Source organism: Trifolium pratense, linkage group LG4 (genome assembly GCF_020283565.1).
Source record: "Trifolium pratense cultivar HEN17-A07 linkage group LG4, ARS_RC_1.1, whole genome shotgun sequence".
NCBI lineage: Eukaryota > Viridiplantae > Streptophyta > Magnoliopsida > Fabales > Fabaceae > Trifolium > Trifolium pratense.
In genome coordinates, this window is record NC_060062.1 from 41,188,458 (window position 1) to 41,212,257 (window position 23,800).

The 23,800-nt window shown below is 31.9% G+C and overlaps 2 protein-coding genes across 2 annotated transcripts; one reads left to right on the forward strand and one right to left on the reverse strand.

Moving 5' to 3' along the window:
- Positions 1–331: 331 nt before the first annotated feature.
- Positions 332–2,602, reverse strand: LOC123919613 (adenylate isopentenyltransferase 5, chloroplastic-like). The gene is made up of 2 exons (XM_045971574.1): positions 2,344–2,602; positions 332–1,874 (listed from the first exon to the last, which is right to left on the reverse strand). Exon 2 carries the CDS (start codon positions 1,832–1,834, stop codon positions 830–832), a length of 1,005 nt encoding a protein of 334 aa, XP_045827530.1. The 5' UTR covers positions 1,835–1,874; positions 2,344–2,602; the 3' UTR covers positions 332–829.
- A 10,923-nt stretch (positions 2,603–13,525) lies between these two features.
- Positions 13,526–21,308, forward strand: LOC123919614 (UPF0613 protein PB24D3.06c). The gene is made up of 9 exons (XM_045971575.1): positions 13,526–13,893; positions 15,750–15,826; positions 16,639–16,744; positions 17,961–18,053; positions 18,171–18,236; positions 18,722–18,867; positions 19,773–19,881; positions 20,788–20,852; positions 20,972–21,308. The coding sequence occupies exons 1-9, from the start codon at positions 13,657–13,659 to the stop codon at positions 21,117–21,119; spliced, it is 1,047 nt and encodes a 348-aa protein (XP_045827531.1). The 5' UTR covers positions 13,526–13,656; the 3' UTR covers positions 21,120–21,308.
- The last annotated feature ends 2,492 nt before the right edge of the window (positions 21,309–23,800 follow it).

The window sequence follows — 23,800 nt, forward strand, 5'->3', positions numbered from 1 at the left end:
TTCAAACACACACACATCAAATGTCCCAACAACAATTTTGTTTTGTGTCTCAATTTCCCTTACGGGGATTTTTCGGTGCAAGTTTACAATGGTTAGTTATATTACACCAACAATGCAGCAAATTAAACAAGCAGTGTAGTACTGTATAATTAATATCCCAAACTCCATTAATTATTAAAATATATAATGTAATTCAGCCGATCATATCACTATTAGTATTAAGTACTATTATATATTTTGATCGGCCGTTGTAATTGTTGTAACAGTATTACATCGATATTTTACATCCATATGTATAGCATAAATAAATGTATAATCTTCACCAAAATAATAATAATGATAAATGTATAATATTGCACTCCAGTATATGTTAAATATAAAAACTGTCCAGTAGTTTAATTAACAAAAAAAGAAAACATTATCTATATATGTATAGCAACCGCTAGTAAGTATACAAGTAAACCTTTTACTACCAGTGACATGATCACACTAACGAGGAAGAGTGGGATGTGACAAAAATAATGAAAAAAAAATATGTGAAATGCCAAATATTGTAATGTCAGTGGTGAGGTTTGATCTATATAATAATAAATTTTTTTTTTTTTATTCTTCCCTTGCTGGCTCGACCCTACCTCTAATGGGTTACCCCGCCGCCACCTTGGCAGAAGGCACAATACCACCACCATGACCACAGACCACCAACACAGTGATATTAAGATTTGGTGTTCAACTCACTTGTATGGTTGTTCTTGGTCTAAAATGAATGATCTTTCATATTATCTCTTCATGATCCAACAATAGTATTAGAACCAGTGATTCAATTGACTCCTTATATGAATCGATGATTCACACTTGAAGAAGCCATTGATGACCCAACACCACAACCACCACCAACGCGAGTATTGTAACAATCCTCGTATAGAAACTTATTAACAATCCTAAGACTTTTAGCCAAAACACAATCCTCCCAATTCCTTTCCTTAAGAACAACATCCGTTGCATCAAGACGGTGCATGTTTCTTTTCCACATACCATAAAGCCTATTGATCTTCGAAACTTGTCTATTCGCAAGCTTAATATTATTCATTTTAAGAGCATGAATAGAAACTTCTAGAAGCTTCTTCATGGTTCTTTCATCAACTCTCCCATCTAACTCAGCTCTAAAAAATTCGTCAAATTCCGGCACACCAATGGCTCTTCGTACTCCTCTTGTGTAATCACGATTTTTTTCGTCAAAAAATTCACGAACTTCATTTACCTGACCCGCTTCAATCATACGATCAACTCGTGCGGATAACGACGAATGAAGCACGGGAAATGCAACATCAACCCAAAGAAAACAACATTCGTACCTTGTACGAAACTCAGGATAATGATTAACCAAAGCTTCAATGTACGAATTGGATCCACCGGCTATAATAGGTAACCCGTTTCTTGCAACAATAGAAGCAACTGTTTCCGTAGCGTGTTCACAAAAATCGTTGGATGTGAAATTCAAATTAGGATCAACGGTTCCAAGTAAATGATGGTGGACCCCACAACACTCTTCATCGGTAACTTTGTTTGTTGTTATATCAAGTCCTTTGTAAACTTGAATTTTATCGGAGTTGATAATCTCAGCCGGTGAAAAATGTGTTGCTATATCTATTGCTAACTTGGATTTCCCGGTTCCGGTAGCACCCATGACAACAACAACTTTGTTTTTATTGTTGTTATTACGATGATGTTTTTGTTGGAACAATGAATTGTTGTTATTATCCATTAGTGCCGGTTGGAAACTCAATGGAGGCTTGCAAGAAACAACACCCGGAACCATCGAAAATACATTCATCATTTTTTTTTTTTTTTGACAATTTGATGAATGTATAATTAATCTGCAAAACATAAAGTTGACTAATTAATTTTTAATTTACTCGTGTTATCAATTGTATTAACAAAAACAGCTCATATGTTTATTAGTTTAATTATAATTACATCCAACTACAAAATAGAATCTAACAAGGGGGAGAGAAGAGAATAATGGATCTAAAAAAAATTAAAAAATAAATGAGAGGTTAATCTATTAACTGCAAGCAAAGCAATGCTTTGTATATGGTATGAAAATGAAAAGGGGACAAGATATATAGAAAGAGTTTTTGTTAAGTGAGTATAAACATGACAACTAATAGAAGCATGCATGTTTTGTTTTGCAATTAAGTTGTAATTATTGTTTTTATCCATGTAAAGCAAAAGCAAACAGACAAGAAATAAAATTAATTAATTTTACCAACATATTTTTTATATATAATATAAAGTTTTATATTTATATTCTTTGGTCACATATAATTCCAGGGAATACCGTACCTTTAATGTCAGAAACACGCGGCGAGCTGAAGAATATTTGCAAGTAGAGGTTAGGATTAATGGATGAAGTATATAGAGTGTGATAATTTTAATGTTGAATGTATAAATTGATTATGTGTTTTAGTCTTGATGAAAAATATTATGTTCACACACAAAAAAAAAAGTGTGAGGAAAAAGAGGAATCGTGAGAAAGAAATGAAAGTAGATTCCAAGAATGGTGAAGGAGATGAAGGAATTGTGAGTAACTGAAGGTTATGGTAAGACACTCATAGCATAGCTTGCTATATTTATACTAATAGGGAACTCATATAATATGTTCTGGCCCACCATATATATAACGGCCACTGGTCTTTTGTTTTTTCACTTATAATCGCATCTTAAGGATTAATTAATTTTGTTATGTTACATTGTTGGCTTGATAACAACAATTTAACACTGCTATGAATTTTATAAGAATGTGACTCTTCAATTTGGTTTAATATTCATATTTCGGTTTATTGATTTTTTTAAGGTTTTGTTTGCAAGTATGGAGGAGAAGAGAAAGGAGAATTTGGGAAGAAAAAAAAGGAGCAAATGAAAAGAATATAAAACTTTGAGAGTGTAGAGAGCAGGGGAGAATAAGCGACCTATAAGTTATAAACTCATAAACTACTTAAAATAGCATCCGAAAAATAAACTAAATCAATAAAATAAGCTATAAGACAGTTTAGTGGTCTTGCCAAACAAACCCTTATAGAATTCATTTTTCTCTATGATACAAAACCTCCTAATTTGAACGAATTCAAAAACTGTATTGGAGGATATTTTTTAAGGATTTTGAAGGATTTATATGAACTAAAATTAGTCTAAATTCATTCATTAATTTACGTAATTTTTTTCCTCTTAATTTCTCTCCCTCAAAACAAACAACCCAGAACAATAAAGTTTAGGTGCATAACTACAAGCATCGGAAAAGCATAGCCGTGTACCAACTAGCAAGTGAAATCATCCACAGGTTTCCACGTGTTGCTTGCACACAATCAAAGTAAGCGTGCACCTATTTATGGTGTATCAAGATTCTGCAGTTTTGCTGGTCTTATATATTTATGGAAAATGCTAAATAATGTATCGGGGTATTGGTTAAGCATATTAAAATAGAAATTTTATTTCGAAATACATGTATTCAATACCTCAAAAGCATAAAAAATTGTCTATTCAATATAAAGTTTATTTTTTATTTCCTTTTTTTGTATGCTTAACAAGTGCTTCGGGGCACTGTTTAACATATAAAAATTTAAATAAAAGAAAAAATGAAGAGAGATAATTAATTAGCAATAACAAAAAATACCTTCAAATAAAAGATTTCTTTTTATTACCATTTTTTCAAAAAAAAAAAAACGTTTTTTATTCTTGAAAAAAAGAAACAAAATTTAAAAACAATTTTTTTTTAAATGTTCCCTCACAATTTAATAATTGAGATTTTTTGTTTTTTTTTTTATTTTTTTCAAGAATAAAAACATTTTTTTTAAAAAAATAATAAAAATAAATCTTTTTTGTCAAGATTATCCCCTCCCTTCCATCTACTTCGAACCAATCGGCCATAAATGTAAAAAATTGAGAAAAAAAATATAGAAAAAAAAAAGATATATACTTTTTTAATTTAAAAGGAAACAAGATATATACTTGAAGCTCATAATAATATATATATACTAGACGATTACCCGTGCATAATATTAACTATTTTGAACCAAAAATAATAAAATACACAAAATAATAAAATCAAAAAAATAAATTAAAATGAATAGTAACTCAAAATAATAAAAATAATAATAATAATAACAACAATTATTACCACTCATTAAATTAATTAATATAAGTGGGTGATGTGACTAAATAAAAGGTTTTCATTGGTTTAAGTGAGTGATGTGGATTAGGGTTTAGATAGTCAATTGGACAACTATCTAAGATATATATATATATATATATATATATATATATATATATATATATATATATATATATATATATATATATATATATATATATATATATATATATATATATATATATATATACAACGAGACTAGGCATTACCTAGAGAAACAAAAGTCACAAAAAATTAAGCTAAACGATAATAAGAAAGACCAAACTTTTCATGTAAAAAATCATCATGGAGAAATGGAAGCAAAGAGTCATACCACATAGACTCGTTATTTTTTTTAGGAAATGTTTAAGGAATCAAATATAGTAATATGACTTTGGTACTTGTACAGTCAACTTCTCAAAAGTTTAAAAAGTGTTATTTTCAATTTGAAACTTGCTTTTTTTGGTTTCCTTAACCCGTGTCCCGAAAGCACCGGTTAGCATGATCCTTTTTTTTTTATATGACTTCATGCAAACTACCCAAAGTTGGATCACGCTTGAGCTTATACGGGAAAGGCTGGGAAAACACCAAAATAATTTTGACTCAATTTAATACACTGACACTACATTTTTTTGATTTTTTATCCTGACTTATTTTGACAGCTCTATAGATATACTTCACTATGTTTTGTGGTTGAACTCAAGATTGGATACACACACGAAGATTCACTGCCCCCCCCCCCCCCCCCCCCCCTAATAAATTAGATTAACGATAACACTTGGAGTTGGACTGAATGAATAACACACAAAACTTGGTTACTTCCTTTTGTAATTGAAAATTTAGTTACGGGTAGCTGCATAATAATATGCCTATTGGCAAGTTGCACAATCCTTTTTCCTGTATACTACTTGTTAATGGAGCACTCAAGACAGAGTTAAAATCGCAATCAATTCTTATTATTCTGTGGTACATTGATTAAATTATAAAAACAAAGCGACGACGATCGAACACTGAATATTGACTATCTTTTCTTAGTAGTATATTACACTTGTCAGCAATTGATCTCCATTACTTTGCATAAACAATTCAGGAAAAATCAACATCATGTAGTAGTAAAAGCACGAGTCTAATGCACTCAAGTGAATTGCCCACAATAATCATTAGTAGAAATAATTATTTACATTATCTACGGGTACCAACTTGTTAATTATAAACTCAATGCAAAATTATATACTAGGAGTATTCTTTAAAAGAAAATGTTAAACAGAACACTAGTTAAACATATAAATAAAGAAATTATGTCTTAAAATTGATATGCATTTAATACATTAAAGGTATATAAAATTACTAAATATTAGTTGGTTCAATGATGATTAGCGCTAGATTTAGTAGGGAGGACCACGATTCGATCCTCCGCAACTACATTTGGGAGGGGTCTGAAACCACTTGATGCAAGAACTCGCCCCAAACTCTGGACTACTAAGACCCCCTTCTCATAGGAACGAGAAGGTGAAAACCAAAAAATTGTATAAAATTATCTTATCAACATTAATTTTATTTTTTATTTTTGGTATGTTTAATAAGTGTCACGGGAACACCGTTTAGCACGACTATTCTTTAAATTATGTTCAAGTTTCATATTCATCGTATATAAATCTAACTCAATCCCCTTCTTCTCCATCAACATCCACTACAAATCCCTCACCTCCAACCACACCAATCCAATCTTATTTTATGCATCACCAGCAACACTAGATCCGAAGCCACAAAAATGAATTAATATCTTCTTAACTTTGTGAATTTTAGGTTAATTATTTCTGGTTTGTTATTCTCCTTGTTAAATTGCTGGTGTTTTTTCTTGTTTATTGTTGTTGTTGTTGCAAGAAGTCGAAGGTGTTGAAAAAATGGCAATTTAGGGTTTCTAGAATTATTAAGTTTCAGATATTTTTTTCACTTTTGAATCTTTCTTAATTTATAATGAAGAAGATGAATATTTTGATGAACAATATAATTATGTTCTTGATTCTTATTCTTAACGATTTTTGGTTAAAATCGATAAAAAATGACTAACTGAACGATAGTTAAGGGACCAAAATAAAATAGAAAATAATTAAAAGACCGAAATAAATTTGAAAAAAAAAAAGAAAAGAAGAGGACAAAATACTAATTTAACCAAAGTAGAAAGTGTAGTCTTACATGACACTATAATACTATAATGATGACAAAAAGGATGAAATTGACGTTCATATATAAATAAACACTATACTTTCTGTCAAATAAATAAATAAATATAAATTAACACTAAACATCAAAATATAAATCAAACTCATAAAAGACTTATCTTTGTATAATATATATGTCCACATATAAAAGAGTTGTTTGTTTCCCAACAATAATTAATGTGCAATACAAATTTATTGTAATTTTTTTTTAATTGATATGCATTGGCGGTGTAAAATAGTTTTACACGATCGTCCAATAAATAACCATCATTTTGTCATGTCATATCAAGAAAGTGGGGTGATGTGGCGGAAAACATGGTTGATATTGGTTGACAGTGTAAAACTATTTTACATCGTCGGTGTATATCAATTAAATCCAAAAAAATAATAATGTGTAATACAAATGGTAAATATTTGAGCTATTTAATTATTTGGTCTATAATTTGAAATTATGAGACAACAATATTGAAAGATATATCAATACTTTAAATAAATTTCAGTTATTTTGTGAGATTAGTTTTTTAAGTTGCGTGATTTTTTTTTTGTGTGCATAGATGAAATGATAAAACTATCTTAAACTCATACACAAGTGAGAGAGTCGGTTCCAAACTTTAATTATCAAAAAAGGGCCGTTTGTTTTTTTCTTTTTTTTTTGAAGAAGCTAAATTAGCCCACCCAAATTGGCGCCAGAGAGAATCGAACATCAGACCTCAAGAGGAGCACACTCCCAGGTCCCAAGCCAATACCAATGCACCAACCCAAGTGGGTACAAAAAATTAATATATCACCCAAGCCCGTCCCGAGCCGGCCGGACGGACGGACGGCGGCGGCGCGCGCGCATGATATTCGACATTCTGTGCGGTCTCCCTTTCTTACAAAAGTGGGTACCCCAAGGACACCCGTTTGTTTTTTTCTTATTACCAATATCAATCTATTATGGTGTGTTTGATTTGTTAAAGGGTAAGTACTGGACATAACAGTACAAGACAGAACAGCACAACACATGACAGAACAACACAGAACAAACTTTTGGGATATTGAACATTTTTTTGTCTTATACGATATTTTGTTAATAAAATGGTATTTTGGCATTTTAGACAACTTGTACTGCAGACAAAAAGTTGTGATGTGGTTTAGTGAGGTACAAAAAATTCTGTTTTTGTCCTGTCCATTGCTTCCCAGTTTGTCCAGTTCCTGAAACAGTTTTACAATCAAACACAGTACAACTACAGTTATCCTGTCCAGTCCCTTATTTTTAGCGAATCAAACGGACCCTTAGTGCTGGTGGGGTTTAATTTGTGTGAACCAAAAGTTGGTTTTTGCATTTCAAATTCAAAATGCTAGTCGCACTAAATATAGTGAGAAAAGATATATAGCACACTCTAAATTTTAACATCTCTAACCATTAACCATTAATTAATCAAATCAAATATAGTAGAGAAGTAGTCACCATAAAACAATGGCCACAAACTAATCATTAATATGTGAAGCGTGAAATGTAAAGATCAATTATTAGCCATGCTATAGTTTATATACATATGATTATACAGTAGTTTTATTTTGACATGTTTATATATAGTTAGATACTTAGATGTGCTTTTGCTTCAAAAAAAAAGATACTTAGATGTGCTTTCTTCATAATTTGTCATGATTGCTCGTGTAAATTAAACAGCGTTTACAATATCTAGTTTATTGACCAATTTACATCTACAACCACCAAATTCAAAAGCAAATATATATATTTCAAAATAAAATCTAATTCAAGAGTTAGTTTTGGCATGATGATGAGTGCAGCGGCAAAAATGGTGCAAGTGTATTTATATTTGAGGGAGAGATTGTTGTGGCAAGTGTGAGTTAAGTCATACTATTGCTTAGAATAATGGAGGCTGAACACTTTATAAGTGAGATGACCCATAAACCTAACGCGTTAAGAATTTGGGTTAAAGTGTAATATCCAATTCACTTGTATAGTTATTCTTAAACCCAATATGAATGATTCTCAGTTGCCCCCTCGTGACTCAACACCTTCCCGATCGCAGTTGCAAGTGCTCAAATTGTGATCATCCCTACCAAATCTAGTATTAATCACCATTGGACAGACTAACAATTTGTCAAACAAACTTTTGATGTTTAATTCGTTCCAATATAGGGTCTTAGGATGACTATAGCATAAAAGTAATTAATATTGTTGAAATGCAATGATGGGCAATTATAAAGTCAATAATGGGATTTTCATCAATCTTAGTTAAAATTTTATTTCAAGATATGATAACCACTAAGTATGAACCCGTGCAACACCCATTATGATGATATAATAATAATGAGAGACTTTTAACAGGGCACAAACACATTTCTAGTAGTAATATTATACTTCTATACATTTAAATTATTGAAGTGTACGTTGTTTGATATTTTGAGTTTTGATTCCTAACGACCCCACAATTTTTGAGTGCATTTGTCCTAGCTAGAGTTCCATCATGTTCTGTTTATATTTTGTATAAATTAATCACATTGTCACATGTATACTTATATTTATACAGAACCTGGTTTTAACCTTAAAGGGAATAGAACATGAATAGGATATTTGTGCTGAGACCATTTTCGGATGTCAAGATGAGCAAATTCCGGAGCCTATGCTTTTTTTGTCTGGTTCTGTTCTTCATTAGTTATTAGTTAACGTACATAAGTACTCATATTATTAATTAATTAATTAATTAAGCATCTTCTTTATTAAAAAGTTTAGATGAGTTCGGTATTGAAGACTCGCCAGAACTAGAGCGGTTCTTATGGCTCATAATAGCGAGAGTTGAATACAAATCCATTGTGGATATAAGTAAATCAAGGCCGACCCATAGGGTCTGCAACTAAAGCAAGAGCTATAGGTCTCAAATATTTTAGGCCTCTTATTTTTTTCCCAAGTCTTTTTTTTATTTTGAATATATTTACAGTAAACCGAATTTTGTAAATATGTTCATGCCTAATTCAGATGGATGTTAAATGGAGAATCATATAGCTTAGAATAGAATGAAATTCTAGCACTAATGAGTTGTGTCTAGTGGAAGGGGTAGACACTCCCAGTGTGACATACCATGATTCAAATTTCGACTAAGAGAAGTATTCACATTTAGTGTTTGACACGTCTCGATAAAATTACTTTTCTATCAACTTAAAAGCCTCAATTTAAAGTTGGTTTTAGGTCTAAAAAACATTGAACCAATCCTAAATCAATTTACTATCAACTGAACTTTGACTACTACCTCCAATCCTGAATACACAAACTAAATACACAAACTTTTTATTGACTTAATTTGAGAGTATTAATTAAGCATACAACAAAAATTAAAAGGATATAGTAATAGTAGTACTTTATAGTTTATATTTATAATTTAGCAATGGGGTCATGTGCAAACTGCAAACTAAGCAATGGGGTCATAATATAATACTGTAAATCTGTTAGAATCGTGGAATGGCTTATAATGTAGATGGAGCTTGCCAATGAGTGACGGGGTTTTATATCAGCCACAAATTTTTCCCCTAAACAATTAAGATCATGTGCAATTGACACTATTTTATAAATCATATATCCCCACACAATTGTACAAGCTAATTAATATAGCTATGAATATAACCCAAAATGATTTAATAAAATGACGTGAATTTCTTCTATCTTAACCAAAATTTTGAATTTAATTTTTGGTTTAGGCACAAGATAGTGTTAAATTTTCAAGAGAGAGTTTGTCACCTATTTTAAATTTCATATAATTTGACGAATTAATCTCTACAATTACGAGTAGAAGATACTCAATTTCCGGGAAAAAAAAAATGGCCAGGCGTATATTGGCATAAGGGTAATGGTAACTCTAATCATTAAATATCAACATGGGAGTTTTTTTTAATGTAGAAAAAGTGCTGGCAAGCCCTGCATATAACCACTAAGAATCAAAATGAAGGAGGAAATATGAGACTTTAGCTCGGTTGATAGGAACATCATATTATATATGTAAGAGTCGAGGTTCGAACCATGAACATTTCATATTCATTTGGCGTAGAATGGTTAGTCACTAGACTATTTGACAAAAAATATATACGAGAGTATTTGGAAAACGTAAACATGTTTTGTTTTAACCAAGTGGTGGAGGATTCAGGCCAGCCTAACATAGTTAGAGACCTAAAACAAATTTTATTTTAAGGTCTTATAAAACAAAATATTTTTTTTGAAAAGAATAAAACAAAATATTATATATAGCTTTATGAAAAATAAATAAAAAATCTAAACATTGCTATGGTCAAAGATTGAACTTGTGTCTAGAATAATTTGAGTCTTTAACTTTATTAATTGAACCGAAGATACTTGAAATTTAACTGTGCTATCATATATTTATAATTAAATGAAAAAAATTCGAGGTTTTTTTTTTAGTCTAAAATTTTGAAGCCTAAAACTTTTATTTGAGTTGCTTGACTCTTATTAAAATAATCATTGATAAAATTTTACTTTTTTTCAACCGAATTTCAAATAATCATGACATATTTTCCTTAAAGTTAGACGGTTAAGACCCAAAAGATTTGATATATGGCCTAAGACAACTATGTATGTATATTAGTATATGTATTAATTGTTGTTTGTTACTAGTTGTTACCCCAACTTGATTATTGAATTCTACTTGGATTGGGAGTAAATTATGAGAGTGACAGAGCTGACTTCTCATTGCCCTCAACTTCCATCCATATCGTGCATAGGAATTAGGGAAACTATATAGTATTATTATCAATTATCAAATTGCATAACATTGGTTTGGGACGTTAGGCTTTCACTACGTACACTCAGCTAGCACAGGCATATGTATACTGGATATTGTTTTCAATAAGCTTGATATGTGATATGATAAAACCAATTACAAGTCTCAATCAATTCATATTGGCCTGCAAAGTTGCACACAAGACGTGGCTTTGTGAATTTGAGACATGTTGGGTTTATTTCCCACATTGCTATTGTTTATTTTCTTTCACCAAAATAAAAATGATTCCACGTTATGAGGAGACATAATAGTTTCTTGTTTAGGTCTTTGGGTGCAGTTTCTGATTCTAGTATTACTATTATTCCTAACTCCAAAGCCGGCAATTGTTTATGATCAAAATCAATGTGGATTAAGACATTTCTAGTGTTTGATCATACAGTATTCATATATAAAATGAGTTCCTATATATACTTCCTACTCAATTAAGTCATGTCTTTGGATATCGTGAGCAACATACTATTGGAAGGATACCATATTGTTTGATTAGTGTCTCAATAAAGTCAATTTCCACTCATAAGTATCTCTCAATTCTCACACAAGTCATGTCATTTTTAGTTAATTTATTAGCCGTCTGGCCAAATTATAAAAATGATGTTTCAAAAGGATGAAGGATTAGTTTACATTTATTAATTCTAGATTTTTAAGTGCTGTCTATTTTTCTGCATTAACAGTTATCTAAATGAAAATCAAACATAACATTGGTGGCTAGCACTGCCGGTGACTGTGAGTATATTTTTATGGTGGTACTGATATTTCAAAGGGTCAACGAAGCTTGTAATTGAAATGAAATTTACTCCAATATTCTTCACTAGACTTCATGATTAATTTGTTTCATAGATTTTTTAATGTTTTTTACATGTAACTTTAAATTGTATACATTTAGTATAATTTTTTTTTGTTTCATATTTATTCAAGTATTACGTACAAGTGACATATTATACCCAAAAATTCATGGAAAAAGTTAATATGAGCTCTAACGACACATGTTAAAAACTCAATATAAAAATATCTAACTAAAAATTCGTAGATTCAACTTTATAAAAGTTTAAGATATTATTTTTTTCAATAGTATAATTTTTTCACTTTTGAATTCAATAATATGTGTTCTTAGCTAGGATGCATGTTCTTAACACGTGTCCATATGTTAGCAACAAGACCTTTTGCACAAAGCCTCAAAATGGTTCTTAGTAGTTTTTATTGATACCCTCACTTATTATTTGAACGACACTTTGATTTGAGGTCAAAATTTGAGACGGCCCTGGCCATATATTAGTAAAAATAATTAGATTAACTATAATATAAATAACTTCCGAGTCGGCTCAACATTTGTTTCTATCATGTAGCACTTTCGGTTCCCTCTGGTTTCTCGTCAGTTCGTGGATTGGTTCTTCATATTAGTGACTGCTCAGATTCTATCAGATCATTTCGTTCAGTTTACTACTTCAGCAGGGGGTCTACGAGCATGATGCTCCTTCATGCAACTCATGGCTAGCTTGCGTGTGAGTTGTGTAGACTGAGAGAAACCACAGATTGTTCAGAGGCTCAACATCTTCAACACAACACATGTTGAACAAGATCAATCTTTTTCTTATAGGTGGTTAAGAGCGACAAGTAGTACTTTAGCTTTAAACTGTCATAGCTGGTGGTCTAGTCATATACTTTGTTTGGACCTTGTATAATTATTTATGGTTTTTGTATTGTGTTTCTCTTGTAACTCTTCTAGTCTACCTTGATACCCTCATGCAATGCAATGTCGGAGAGAAGCATCAACTCTTTGAAAATTTACAACAAAATCTACATATAATATCTCAATTGTAGAATTTTAGTCTATAATACATGTCACAAATGGTGTGAATCTATTTCACAACTTAAGTAACTTGCTTTCGAGTTTAATAATTCAAAACAAGTTGCTCGAGTTCTAGAATTGTTCAAGTTTTAAAACTCGAACGTGCAAAATACAATTTGAGTGGAATACTTTTAAAAATTGAGGGGGCGTGCAATAAGTTTAGGAAGTGGCAAAAGAAATTGTCTTTTAGCAAATGTATCATTATAAGCCCACATTATGGTTCAATAGACAAAAGTCATTTGAACGAAACACAAAAGATTTAAAATTTCTCTCCTCTCCTTTCCTCTCTTTAATAAAATCTCTCTCATCCCAATTCCCGTGAGTTTAGCGTAGTTACGAGACTTTCAAAGAACAGGAGTGCAAAAAATAATGCAGTTTTGAATTGGTAAATTTATCGATTAACAAAGCCCATGAGAATTTCAAGCCCATGTCCAGAAGGTGATTAGTTCAGTTCAACGACCGCGCTAAACAGATCAGGAAGATAGTTCCACGCGCGTAAGAACACACATTGATGACACGCGCATGCAAGTTTCTTCCCTGAAACTGTAACCGAAAGAGTCCATCGATTAATCTTCAGTATGAATACAATGTCCAAATGACAAGGCAATGAATCCTTCAATCATTCCTTCAAATTCAATCAAGTCGCCACCAAAGTCTCCTTCTTCTTCTTCCACCTCCTGGTTTTCCGGAATCGTTCGAGGTGGCCGTAACAAGTCGCCCACCTCGAATATGTCAGGTAACTCCACCATATCCGCCTCCGGCTCCGGAGATTTTTCCGGTTCCGTAAGCCGTAAAAATCAACTCCGAGGAGTTCTTTTCAAATACGGTCCTAATCCTATTCAGGTCCGTTGTTTTTTTATTTATTATCAATTTTCGCTTTTGATCTGATTTAAATTATCAATTATTTAATTGTAGATTCTAATTTACTTCATGTTGTTTAAATTGATTGTAATTACGGCACCTGATCAAGTTTAATAATAAGATTAATATAAATCATTTCAGTTTCAGCATGAAATGAAACAAATCTGAAACAGTTTGAATTGTCAATTTTCAGTGCTTGACATGCATATTATACGTCCCTTAACAATACGCTAGAGACTAGTTTACCTTGCGTTTTCGTATGGTCCTTGTGTTGGATTACGCTAGAGACTAGTACTCTGTAAATTTGATGATGAACTTTCTTGTAGAGAAGAAAAATTAGCATCCCTAAAGTTGTTAATCTAATTTCACATATCCTTTTTCTTGGTGTCACTGCATTTCAGCGTCATTTTGCTGTTGGGCACAATACATTTTAGACTTTGAACAATCCTTCAATTTGAAATGTCAGTGCTACATAGTGGTGTACAAAACCTGATCTTTCCCATGAACTCTTCCTGGCCTGCAAGCTATGGGTTGGGTCTGACCGTAACCCGAAAAAATAGGGACAAAATTGGGTGTCGAACTTGGTCATGGTCAGGTGGAAGCAGGGACCGGGTTGACATATAGGTCACTCGTCCCGTTCCATTAGTTATCGAGGGCTCTACTGGTGTTACACAATATATGTTGTTTTATTTTATTTTTTGAAGAAGCTAAATAAGCCCACACAAATTGGCACCAGAGAGAATCGAACCTGAGACCTTAAGGAGGAGCACACTCCCATGTCCCAAGCCAATACCACCAGACCAACCCAAGTGGGTTATATATGTTGTTTTATTAGGTGACTTATTTTATTATGCTATATATTTTGTCAGTGTTTATTTCCCCGTAATTGAAACTTTGATCGTATCTTGTAGTTGTATTCTAGAATATAGTATAGTAGTTGCATTGCACCTTGCGCTAATATAAGACTGAAGTAGTTATGCCAAATGAATTTGTAAAAACATTGTTATGTTTGTAAATATGTATTACTATTTGGTGACTTGGGAGCAACCTAGTTTTGTATCGACCCATCCTCATTGAACCGATACCTTATTCGGTTAAGGATCAGGTTCGAGTCTAAAAAATTGGCACAGTATATTGTTAGGGCCGAGTAAGGGACACACATCATCTGGCCTAACCTATCATTAGTACACCTCTAGTGTTATGAAGCACGGAAATCTCTATGATTAGGCGTGTCGCGGTGTCCGACACTTGTATGACACTTGTACGACACGTGTCAGATAGCTCAGACCGGTGTCCAAAAAAATAATTTTTCCTTTACTTTGACACTCCTTTGATCGGTATCCGACACCTGTAAGACCCTCGTACGACACAAGTGTCCCAAAAAAAATGTTTTTTCTTTGGTTATACTCACCTTAGACATATATCAGACATATCTACTAGAATTAAAAATGTGTTGAAACAACATTATTGATCAATGAGGGGTTGAAGACATTACATTTTGATTACAATATTTTTAGCTTTTTCGGTAGTAGATGGATAAATAAAGGTAAAATACTATCATATCTTGTTTTAAAACTTTTTTTAAGAAATAACTTCCTCAACTTAGATTTACATGTATACATTTTAATTCTCAATTTATATCTTTTAAATATGTAGCGGTGTCGGTGTCTTATATTTTTTACATTAGCGGTGTCGCTGTGTCCCTGTCCGTGTCGTGTCGCCGTGTTCGTGTCCGTGCTTCATAACATAACATTTTTCTCTATGGCTTCTAAAATCCACTTTTTCCCCTTTATGTTTTTCGTGAAGTGCCTTGTGATAAATTCTTTTATTTGTTGCAGGTTGCCTTCAAAAGTGGTGATTTCAAACGTCAAGTTATTTTTATTGGTGGATTAACCGATGGATTTCTTGCTACCGCGTAAGTTCAATATTTCATAATTTCTGGCATTGAATAATTTTTTGTGGACTGTATGCCATAGAAGAGCAGAAGCAAGTGTGAATTTTTCAAGCATGTGAATTCTTAGTACAATCCTTCAAAAAAATTATCAAGCCTGTGAATCTATAATTACAAAAAACATTATGCTCACACGTATCAGAAGCAATATAAGCCGCTGTAATACCTTTGGTGCGTGAACTTTGTTATTGTCTTTTGAGCTTGTTGTGAGTTAACAGCTTAGAAAATGTTTCTTATTTGTGATGATCTATATAACTGTGGCCTGCTTCTCAACCCCCTCTATGTGTCTCAAATATAGTATGTCTATATTAGAAGGAAAAAAAATTAAGTTTTTTCCCCCAACATTCAAAAATCTATCATGTTAAAAGAATAAAGTGAAACACTTTATATAAATATAAATATAATTCTTTGTAAATTTCAAATTTATTGTTTTAACTTTTACAAAGACAACTTAATTTTAAAAGACAGCAATTGGTTCTAATCCACTTGGTGTTGATATCTAGTAGTTTAATTGATGTATGGTTTTCTTTTTTTTCATTTGAAGATAAAATTACAAGAAGTTGGTATGATCATAAGTTTATTTGTAAATATGGTATATGATAGGACATTATGACGTCATTTGATCCATGTAGCTTGCCCCACTTAGTGGGATAAGGCCAGTTTGTTGTTGTAGAATATCTGTAATGGGGGCATTCACCTCTCCCTTTTTTAAGCTCTGCATCAGGATATTAACCTTAGAAGAGTTTCGTTCTAATGTCCATTTTCTCCACTTGTAGATATTTAGAACCTCTAGCAATTGCTCTGGACCGCGAGAATTGGTCACTAGTTCAATTTCTTATGTCATCTTCTTACAATGGATATGGCACCTCCAGTTTACAACAAGTAATTAATTAAACTTTAATTCCTAGTGTTCTGTTGCTATTAATTTCCTAGTTGACAGTTTTTTGTTTATTAATTTGACATGTTATGAGCTCAAAAACAAGCTTTTACTTTATATGATTGATATTGAAAATATGAAAAGTAAGCTTCCGGTGAAATGTGAAATTTCTTTTTACCTTGGCATAGCATACATAGTATCTGCACAAACATAACCTTGCAAAGAATCTGCTCTTGGTGATTACATTAGGTTTTTGTGGCAGAGAATCTGCTCTTTGTTTAGGAGACCAAAACAATGCTTGGGGTTTTGTATGAGTTACTTGAGAGATTAGCTCTCAGCCTTATAATTGTTATTTAAGTTGCAACATAGTTGAATGAATTGAATCCCTTTATTTCAGGGATCAAACGAACTATTTATTCATGAATCCAGAATTTCCTAAAATTCTATATTTCTATATTTATGTTCAATTATCTGATTCAGGTCAGAATTTATTCACAACGACAACTAAAGACAATTTTTACTTTTTGATCAAATTTATGTAAATAATGTATTCTGCTATTTAACTATAGACCTTTAGGATTATCACAACCAACAGTGTATTCAGATTTCAGAATGCACTTATCTTTTTATTAAAAAAAAATGTAGCTTTTTGGTTAAGAGGGGTGCTAGTAGCAACACACTCTCTAACCCACTCTTTCCAACACACACTCTTCAATTAGTTGCAATTCAAATGGATTACATTAAATCATGTAAGCCCCACATAAATTTAGCGGGACATATATGAATTTCAATCAATAAAAGAGTGTGTTGAGAAGAGTGTGTTACTAGTGTAATTCATTTTGTTAAATATTATAAACTAAGTATCCTCCTGATAACCCAAGACCATTAAACTAGTGACCTTGAACTAAAAAGCATGTAGCTATTTTCTTGTTTTTTGAAACAACAAATGTTAGTATTGTTACTATTTTATTGAAGGGGGCCCTATAGAAAGGGACAAGTAAATTTCTTCAGAGAGTTCTTTATATAAAGATGGAGATAGTATATTTGGAATGCATTACCTCAATATCATGGCCGTTTAAGACCTTCATTCTCAAGCTTTAATGTGCTCTATTTTCTTTCTCAGGTTTAAGTGAAAAGTGCAATATTAGTATTTCCATCTGATTGATGAGAATAATTATCTTGATGATTGAGTTTGCAATTGCTTGTTAATTGATTTTGAAGGATGCTAAGGATCTGGATCAGCTGATTAATTATTTAATTAACAAAGAAGATTCTGAAGGTGTGGCATTACTTGGCCATAGTACTGGTTGTCAGGTAATATTTTATTCCATTAAAATCCTGAACCACACTTTACTTCCACTTCCTTTCTTGCTATTGGCGCTTTCTGTGAAAGTTAAAAAAACTTTTCTTGTGTTTGATCATTTTCTCCAGGACATTGTGAATTACATGCGTACAAATTTTGCTTGCACCCGAGCTGTTCGTGCTGCCATCTTGCAGGTACTTGTTGATAGTAGATCAGTTTATGAACTTTTTATGTAGAACCAAGTAATCCTGGAGTACTTCTTTTTATTTTAAGTTTTAGTATTTTTAACATTAATAGAATAATATTCTATTACAAAATTAAAAAATGTTAAAATTTATATTCATGTAGTGATATGATAAATTGTAAGTCTGAGTGCGTATTAGTTTGACCACGGTTATGCCGTCAAACTGCAAATTAGTCTCTTAACCAACTGAATGACCTGCCCAGTTTTTTAGAACCCTGCATAAGTTTGGATCAGTTGCTCCTATTTACTTTGGTTTTCTAAGTCTGTATAATTTAAAATATTTAAGTCAGAGGATTGAAATGTTGGAGTGTAGTGTTACCCAAGCCAAAATGAAATTGTAGATGCTTAGTTTGATAAATGTCAATATATAACTTGTTATAGTGTCTGTTCTCTCTCACTGAAAGCTTTGTTTTCTATTTCTATTTAATTGTATAGGCTCCAGTCAGTGATAGGGAATATCAATCTACACTCCCTCAAACAGCCACTATGATTGACTTGGCTGCTAAAATGATAAGTGAAGGCCGAGGTTCAGAAATAATGCCCAGGGAAGCAGATCCTTGTGCCCCAATTACTGCATACAGGTGAGAGTGTACATAGATAATGTAGCAGTATAAATACTAATATTCCAAATATGTGTAATCTTCGTTTTCTTTTAGAAACTAATGATGCTCTTTATTTTTTTTTTAAAAAAAACAAAGAACCAATAATTTTATTCAATTGAAGAAAATCTTTTGCTCTTCATTTATCAGTCCAAAATGGTTGTATGTATAGAAGTCCAATAGTGTTATTCAATTGAAGAAAATCTTTTGCTCTTCATTATTATCATGTATACCAACATTTTTCAAAGATTTGTGTATTTCTAAAAGAGGACCCCTACAGCCTTAACATGTGTCAAAATAATGAGTGCCTATTGCCTATGTATGGGCATGCCCAAATAAGAAATACCTGTAGCATAAAAATTTTAAATTTTTAAATGCCTGCTAATTCACAAGTATGATTGTTTTTCTATATTCATCATACTTTGAATTATATGCTAGCCAAACGCCCAAACCTAATTTCCTTTCAAATAATGGTTTTGGGAAACCCAAGTATCCTTCCTTCTGGTTTCATGTCACTTGCAAAAGCCACAAGGTGCGAAATCTGGATGATGACAGCCTTCCAAAGAAGTCAGTGCTATACTGTACATTCGTACAAGGTTTTAAGTTGTTATATACTTTTTAACTCGGATATATCAGTTATCCAATAGACTACTTGTCCCCTATTAAGTAATCTGTTTTAAAAGACAATGTGTTTTTTACACCTTTTATTCCTCTTATTTCTCCCTCCTTACTTTTGTCTCCTTAGCGGAATAATACCACATGCCCAACTTGTTGATGCGTGAGAACTATTTACTGTTTATTATTATTGACATTGTTTCGATACACCAGAAAAGATATTTTTTGTCTTATGTTATTTCTCTTCTCCTAACAAACAGTTTCTTTTGCAGGTATCACTCCCTTTGTGCATATAATGGTGACGATGACTTGTTCAGCTCTGACCTGAGTGATGATCAATTGAGGATGAGACTTGGGCATATGTCTAGCACACATTGCCAGGTGTGCATATATATCCATGTAACATTATTATTGTTCTTGTTTTTCCCTATAAAACTTTTGGCCAAGAAAAACCCTTGCTAGGTTCATTTCCTCTTTCTCCTCTATGTAGAAGGTATACAATAATGCTCTTTTGAAATGTAATTTGGCAACATAAGAGGGCATAAATTACAAGCTAAAAGGTCGCCTAGAGTTGGCTCAGATGGTTAGGGAGCTGGGTTGAAGATATAAGTTTACCTAGAGGCAAGCATCACCTTCAAGCCGGTTTTGTAGGGTTGAGTTAGACCCAACTCTCAATTTTAAGATGGTATCAGAGCCTCTCCAAGATCCGTTTAGTTTGGTCACCTAGGTTTCCACTATAGGGCCACCCACCAATTTATAAACCGAGGTTTGGGACATCTGATGCGAGACTTCTTAACAGTCTGGGAGTTCGGTTGAAGATATAATAAGTTAATACTTTGCTAGTGATTCTACATATACCAAAAAAAGAGGGCTTATGGTTTTTTACCATCTAATTATCAATAGGAACTCATTATTTGTCTAAGTGATGCTAAACGTTGGTGCCTTTGTAGTGAAATGATACCCTGAGTGCTGCTAAATGTTGGTGCCTTCATAGTGAAATGATACCATTTTGATCATTTTCATTTTGGTGTCTTCATTGTAAAATGATACCATTTTGTAAAATGTTAAAAGCCTTTTCCCAATAAGTGGCGTCAGTTATATAGATCAAACAAAGTTATAATGCCCTCTAAAATGTAGCAAGTTTTACTACAATCAAAGTAGATCTTACTCTAATTTGGAGTCAAAACAGGAGATGTGATAGGTTGATATAGCTGCCTAGTTTTTTTGTAAGTAAAGAAAATGTCTAACTGAAGTTTGTCATCTTGGTATGGCATGGTTTTTTGGCAGGTTATATTTTCAATGGCTGATGAGTATGTGCCAGATTATGTTGATAAGAAAGCACTAGTTGAACGGTAAAATCTCTATTCCTATCTGGTGCTTTTTGTATGCTAAATAACCGGATTAACCGCATTTTAAGAACGCCAACATATATGATGATGATGGTCATTGAGTACATTTTGAATACGTGCAGATTATGCAGAGCTATGGGAGGTGCTGAGAAAGTAGAAATCGAATATGGAAATCACTCCCTTTCCAACAGAGTTGAAGAAGCTGTCAATGCTATTATTGACTTCTTAAAAAGAGAAGGACCCAAGGGCTGGGACGATCCATGGAATTAATGGAGGTGTCTAGCAAATTTTGGTTGCTATTGTAGTTGTTTCCTTTTCGTCAATATTTTCAATCTTTTATTTTTGTCGTTTTTTTTTCTTCATTGTTTGGGTTGGTTATTGCAGCCTTATTTTTTGTTAATATAATAGTAGATGCTAATATACATTACCTTAAGGAAAAAAATTGTTTTTTTCTTTGAATTATTTAATATCATGACCGTAGCATTCGTATAGCACATGTATGTCATGTGTTTGGATCCTCTCTCACATGCAGCAGTGAGTTTCCAGCAAATTGGAAAAGAGAAAGAAAGAGACAAGACAATAAGATGAGAAAGAAAACATGAGAGGTAGAAAGAATAATATAAATATTGGGTGTGGAGATTTTTTCAGGATAGCTCTTAAACGGTGCACCTATCCTCTTTCATAATCTCACAAGAACTATGCATCAAAATCAAATGCGACTATAATATTTTATTTCAATTAAAGATTGGTGGTAATTTTTTATGAAGGCCTAGTTTGCAATATTTAATCAATTAAATACAATACCGTAAAACAATTGTGTAAAAGGTAATTGGACCATTATTTGTGATGCTCTGGTGATAATCAACAGACATGCTTCAATGTCTCTTTTGGTGGCAACTGGCAACAAATAAAAAAGAAACAAGTATTGTGTGTTGTGGGGTTGTCTGCATCATGTTATGTGGTCACATTCCTAATGACATAAATGCCCCATCTGTCCCACATATTTTATCTTTTACTTACTGCTATTGGTATTATCATTCTGTGATGCTGGCTAGCTAGCTAGTTTGTGATTCAAAATTCAATCTTCACAGTTCATACTTCGTTGTGTGTCGGTGTCGGTGAGGTGCACTGTTGTGCCAACGTTCACATTTCAGCTTGATGATGCTCCACACTTGAGGTTAAGGGCACACTATCAAGACTGATTTTTTTTTGTTTGAAAATGAAACTTGTATTCACTGATTATACTACATTAGGACTTACTAGTATTCATCGAATACGGTATAAGTAGGAAGATCCATAAAACTAATGTCTTAAGGTTTTGAACTAAGATGTGGTATCAAACTCACTTATGTAGTTGTTCAAGGTTCAATGACGAGACCCATCATAACCCAACATTTGTGTTGAAAATCTTTGTCACTAGGGTGTTCAGACGGCATGTCCCTTTGATGGATTTCCAACGATAGTGCATGTAGATGAAAAAGCTTATGTTTGTAGGGGATCATACTAAAAATAATGGATGGACTCACACTTGAGGGAGATGAATTTGAGTAATATGCATAAGATCATGAGTTAGATCTTCTACTCTATTATAAAAAATAAAATAAAAACTATATCAAATTATTTTCTCTCATTATTATTTATTTTCTTAGGTTTATCTTATCTCTTTGTCATATATGGTACTAGTAGTCTACTATCTCTAGAAATATATAATACTATACACTTGAAATGACATGAAATATATAAAAAAATTAATAGATATAAATCTTACACTACATTATAAAAAATAGAAAATATAATATTTTTTCAAACCAATTAGATTTGCGGGTTCATGGATTTAAAATCATAAATCCGTTAACCAATTCAAACCACTTCGAATTTGAATGGGTTGGTTCGAATTAGACTCACACTTTAATGGTTTAGAAAAGATATACATTAAATTGACTCACTTGATTTAATGAGTTATCGGTATCCGTGAACATCTCCAAATTATAGTAGATGACTCGACTCAACAAACTTTAAACTGTTTTTAATTTTTATTTTTGGCATTTTATTAATATAAAATTAACTTGTAATACGAGTGAGAGTGATTGCAATTGCATTATAAAGAATTTGTCTCTTCTCAATGTGAGATTTAAATTTTCTACAACATTTTTTTTGTCAAGTTTTTCACAACATATTTGAATATCACAAAAATGTGACATCATATAAATATTTACCTAACACAGTTATAAACAAACAAAGAGATAAAAGAAAATCAATAAAAAAATACAAAATTTTGTCGTAACCAGTTCACAAAGAACTTGTCATGGAGTATATATTCATATTCTCTTGGATCCTTTTGCTCTTTTATTGATGCTACTAAATATTTAATTAGATTTTCATAATTAACAAATTTATACATTGGTTTTGTCTTTTATTTTTACATAGTTCATTTATGTCACCTAAGGAAGTTAGCATTTACCTTCGAAACAGAGAATGAGGAGTCACGGACGGATGAGGAATCTATAAAATAGGAGGCCGGAATAACTAAATAATAAATATTAAATAAATAATAATTATAATAATATTTAAATATACTCAATAAAAAATAAAAAATATATCACATTGTTTATCTAAATTGTACACGACATTGTTCTATATCATAAAATTCATCAACATCTGAATTTGTATTAAACTTTTTAGCAATTCTTCTCTCGGTGTAAGTAATCACACAATTAGTTTGAAATTCATTTTCTAAGTTGTTTCTCAACCTATTTTTCACAATCTTCATAGTAGAAATTAAAATAATCTCTCACTTGTAGCAAACAATCAGAACTAACTTAATTGAATTTGAACTTTAGTAGTGTATAATATATATTATCAAAATATTTTAAAGTAAATTGTTACAATTACTATGTCGTGGGTACATCTTTTGCACCAAACAATAGTTACTAATTTTTAAACACATCTCT

Coding starts and splice junctions, on each gene's coding strand:
- LOC123919614 (XM_045971575.1), top strand. CDS start 13,657: ATGAATCCTTCAATCATTCCTTCAAATTCAATCAAGTCGCCACCAAAG. Junction 18,237..18,721: donor TTCGTGCTGCCATCTTGCAG/GTACTTGTTGAT, acceptor TTAATTGTATAG/GCTCCAGTCAGTGATAGGGA. Junction 19,882..20,787: donor TGTCTAGCACACATTGCCAG/GTGTGCATATAT, acceptor GTTTTTTGGCAG/GTTATATTTTCAATGGCTGA.
- LOC123919613 (XM_045971574.1), bottom strand. CDS start 1,834: ATGATGAATGTATTTTCGATGGTTCCGGGTGTTGTTTCTTGCAAGCCT.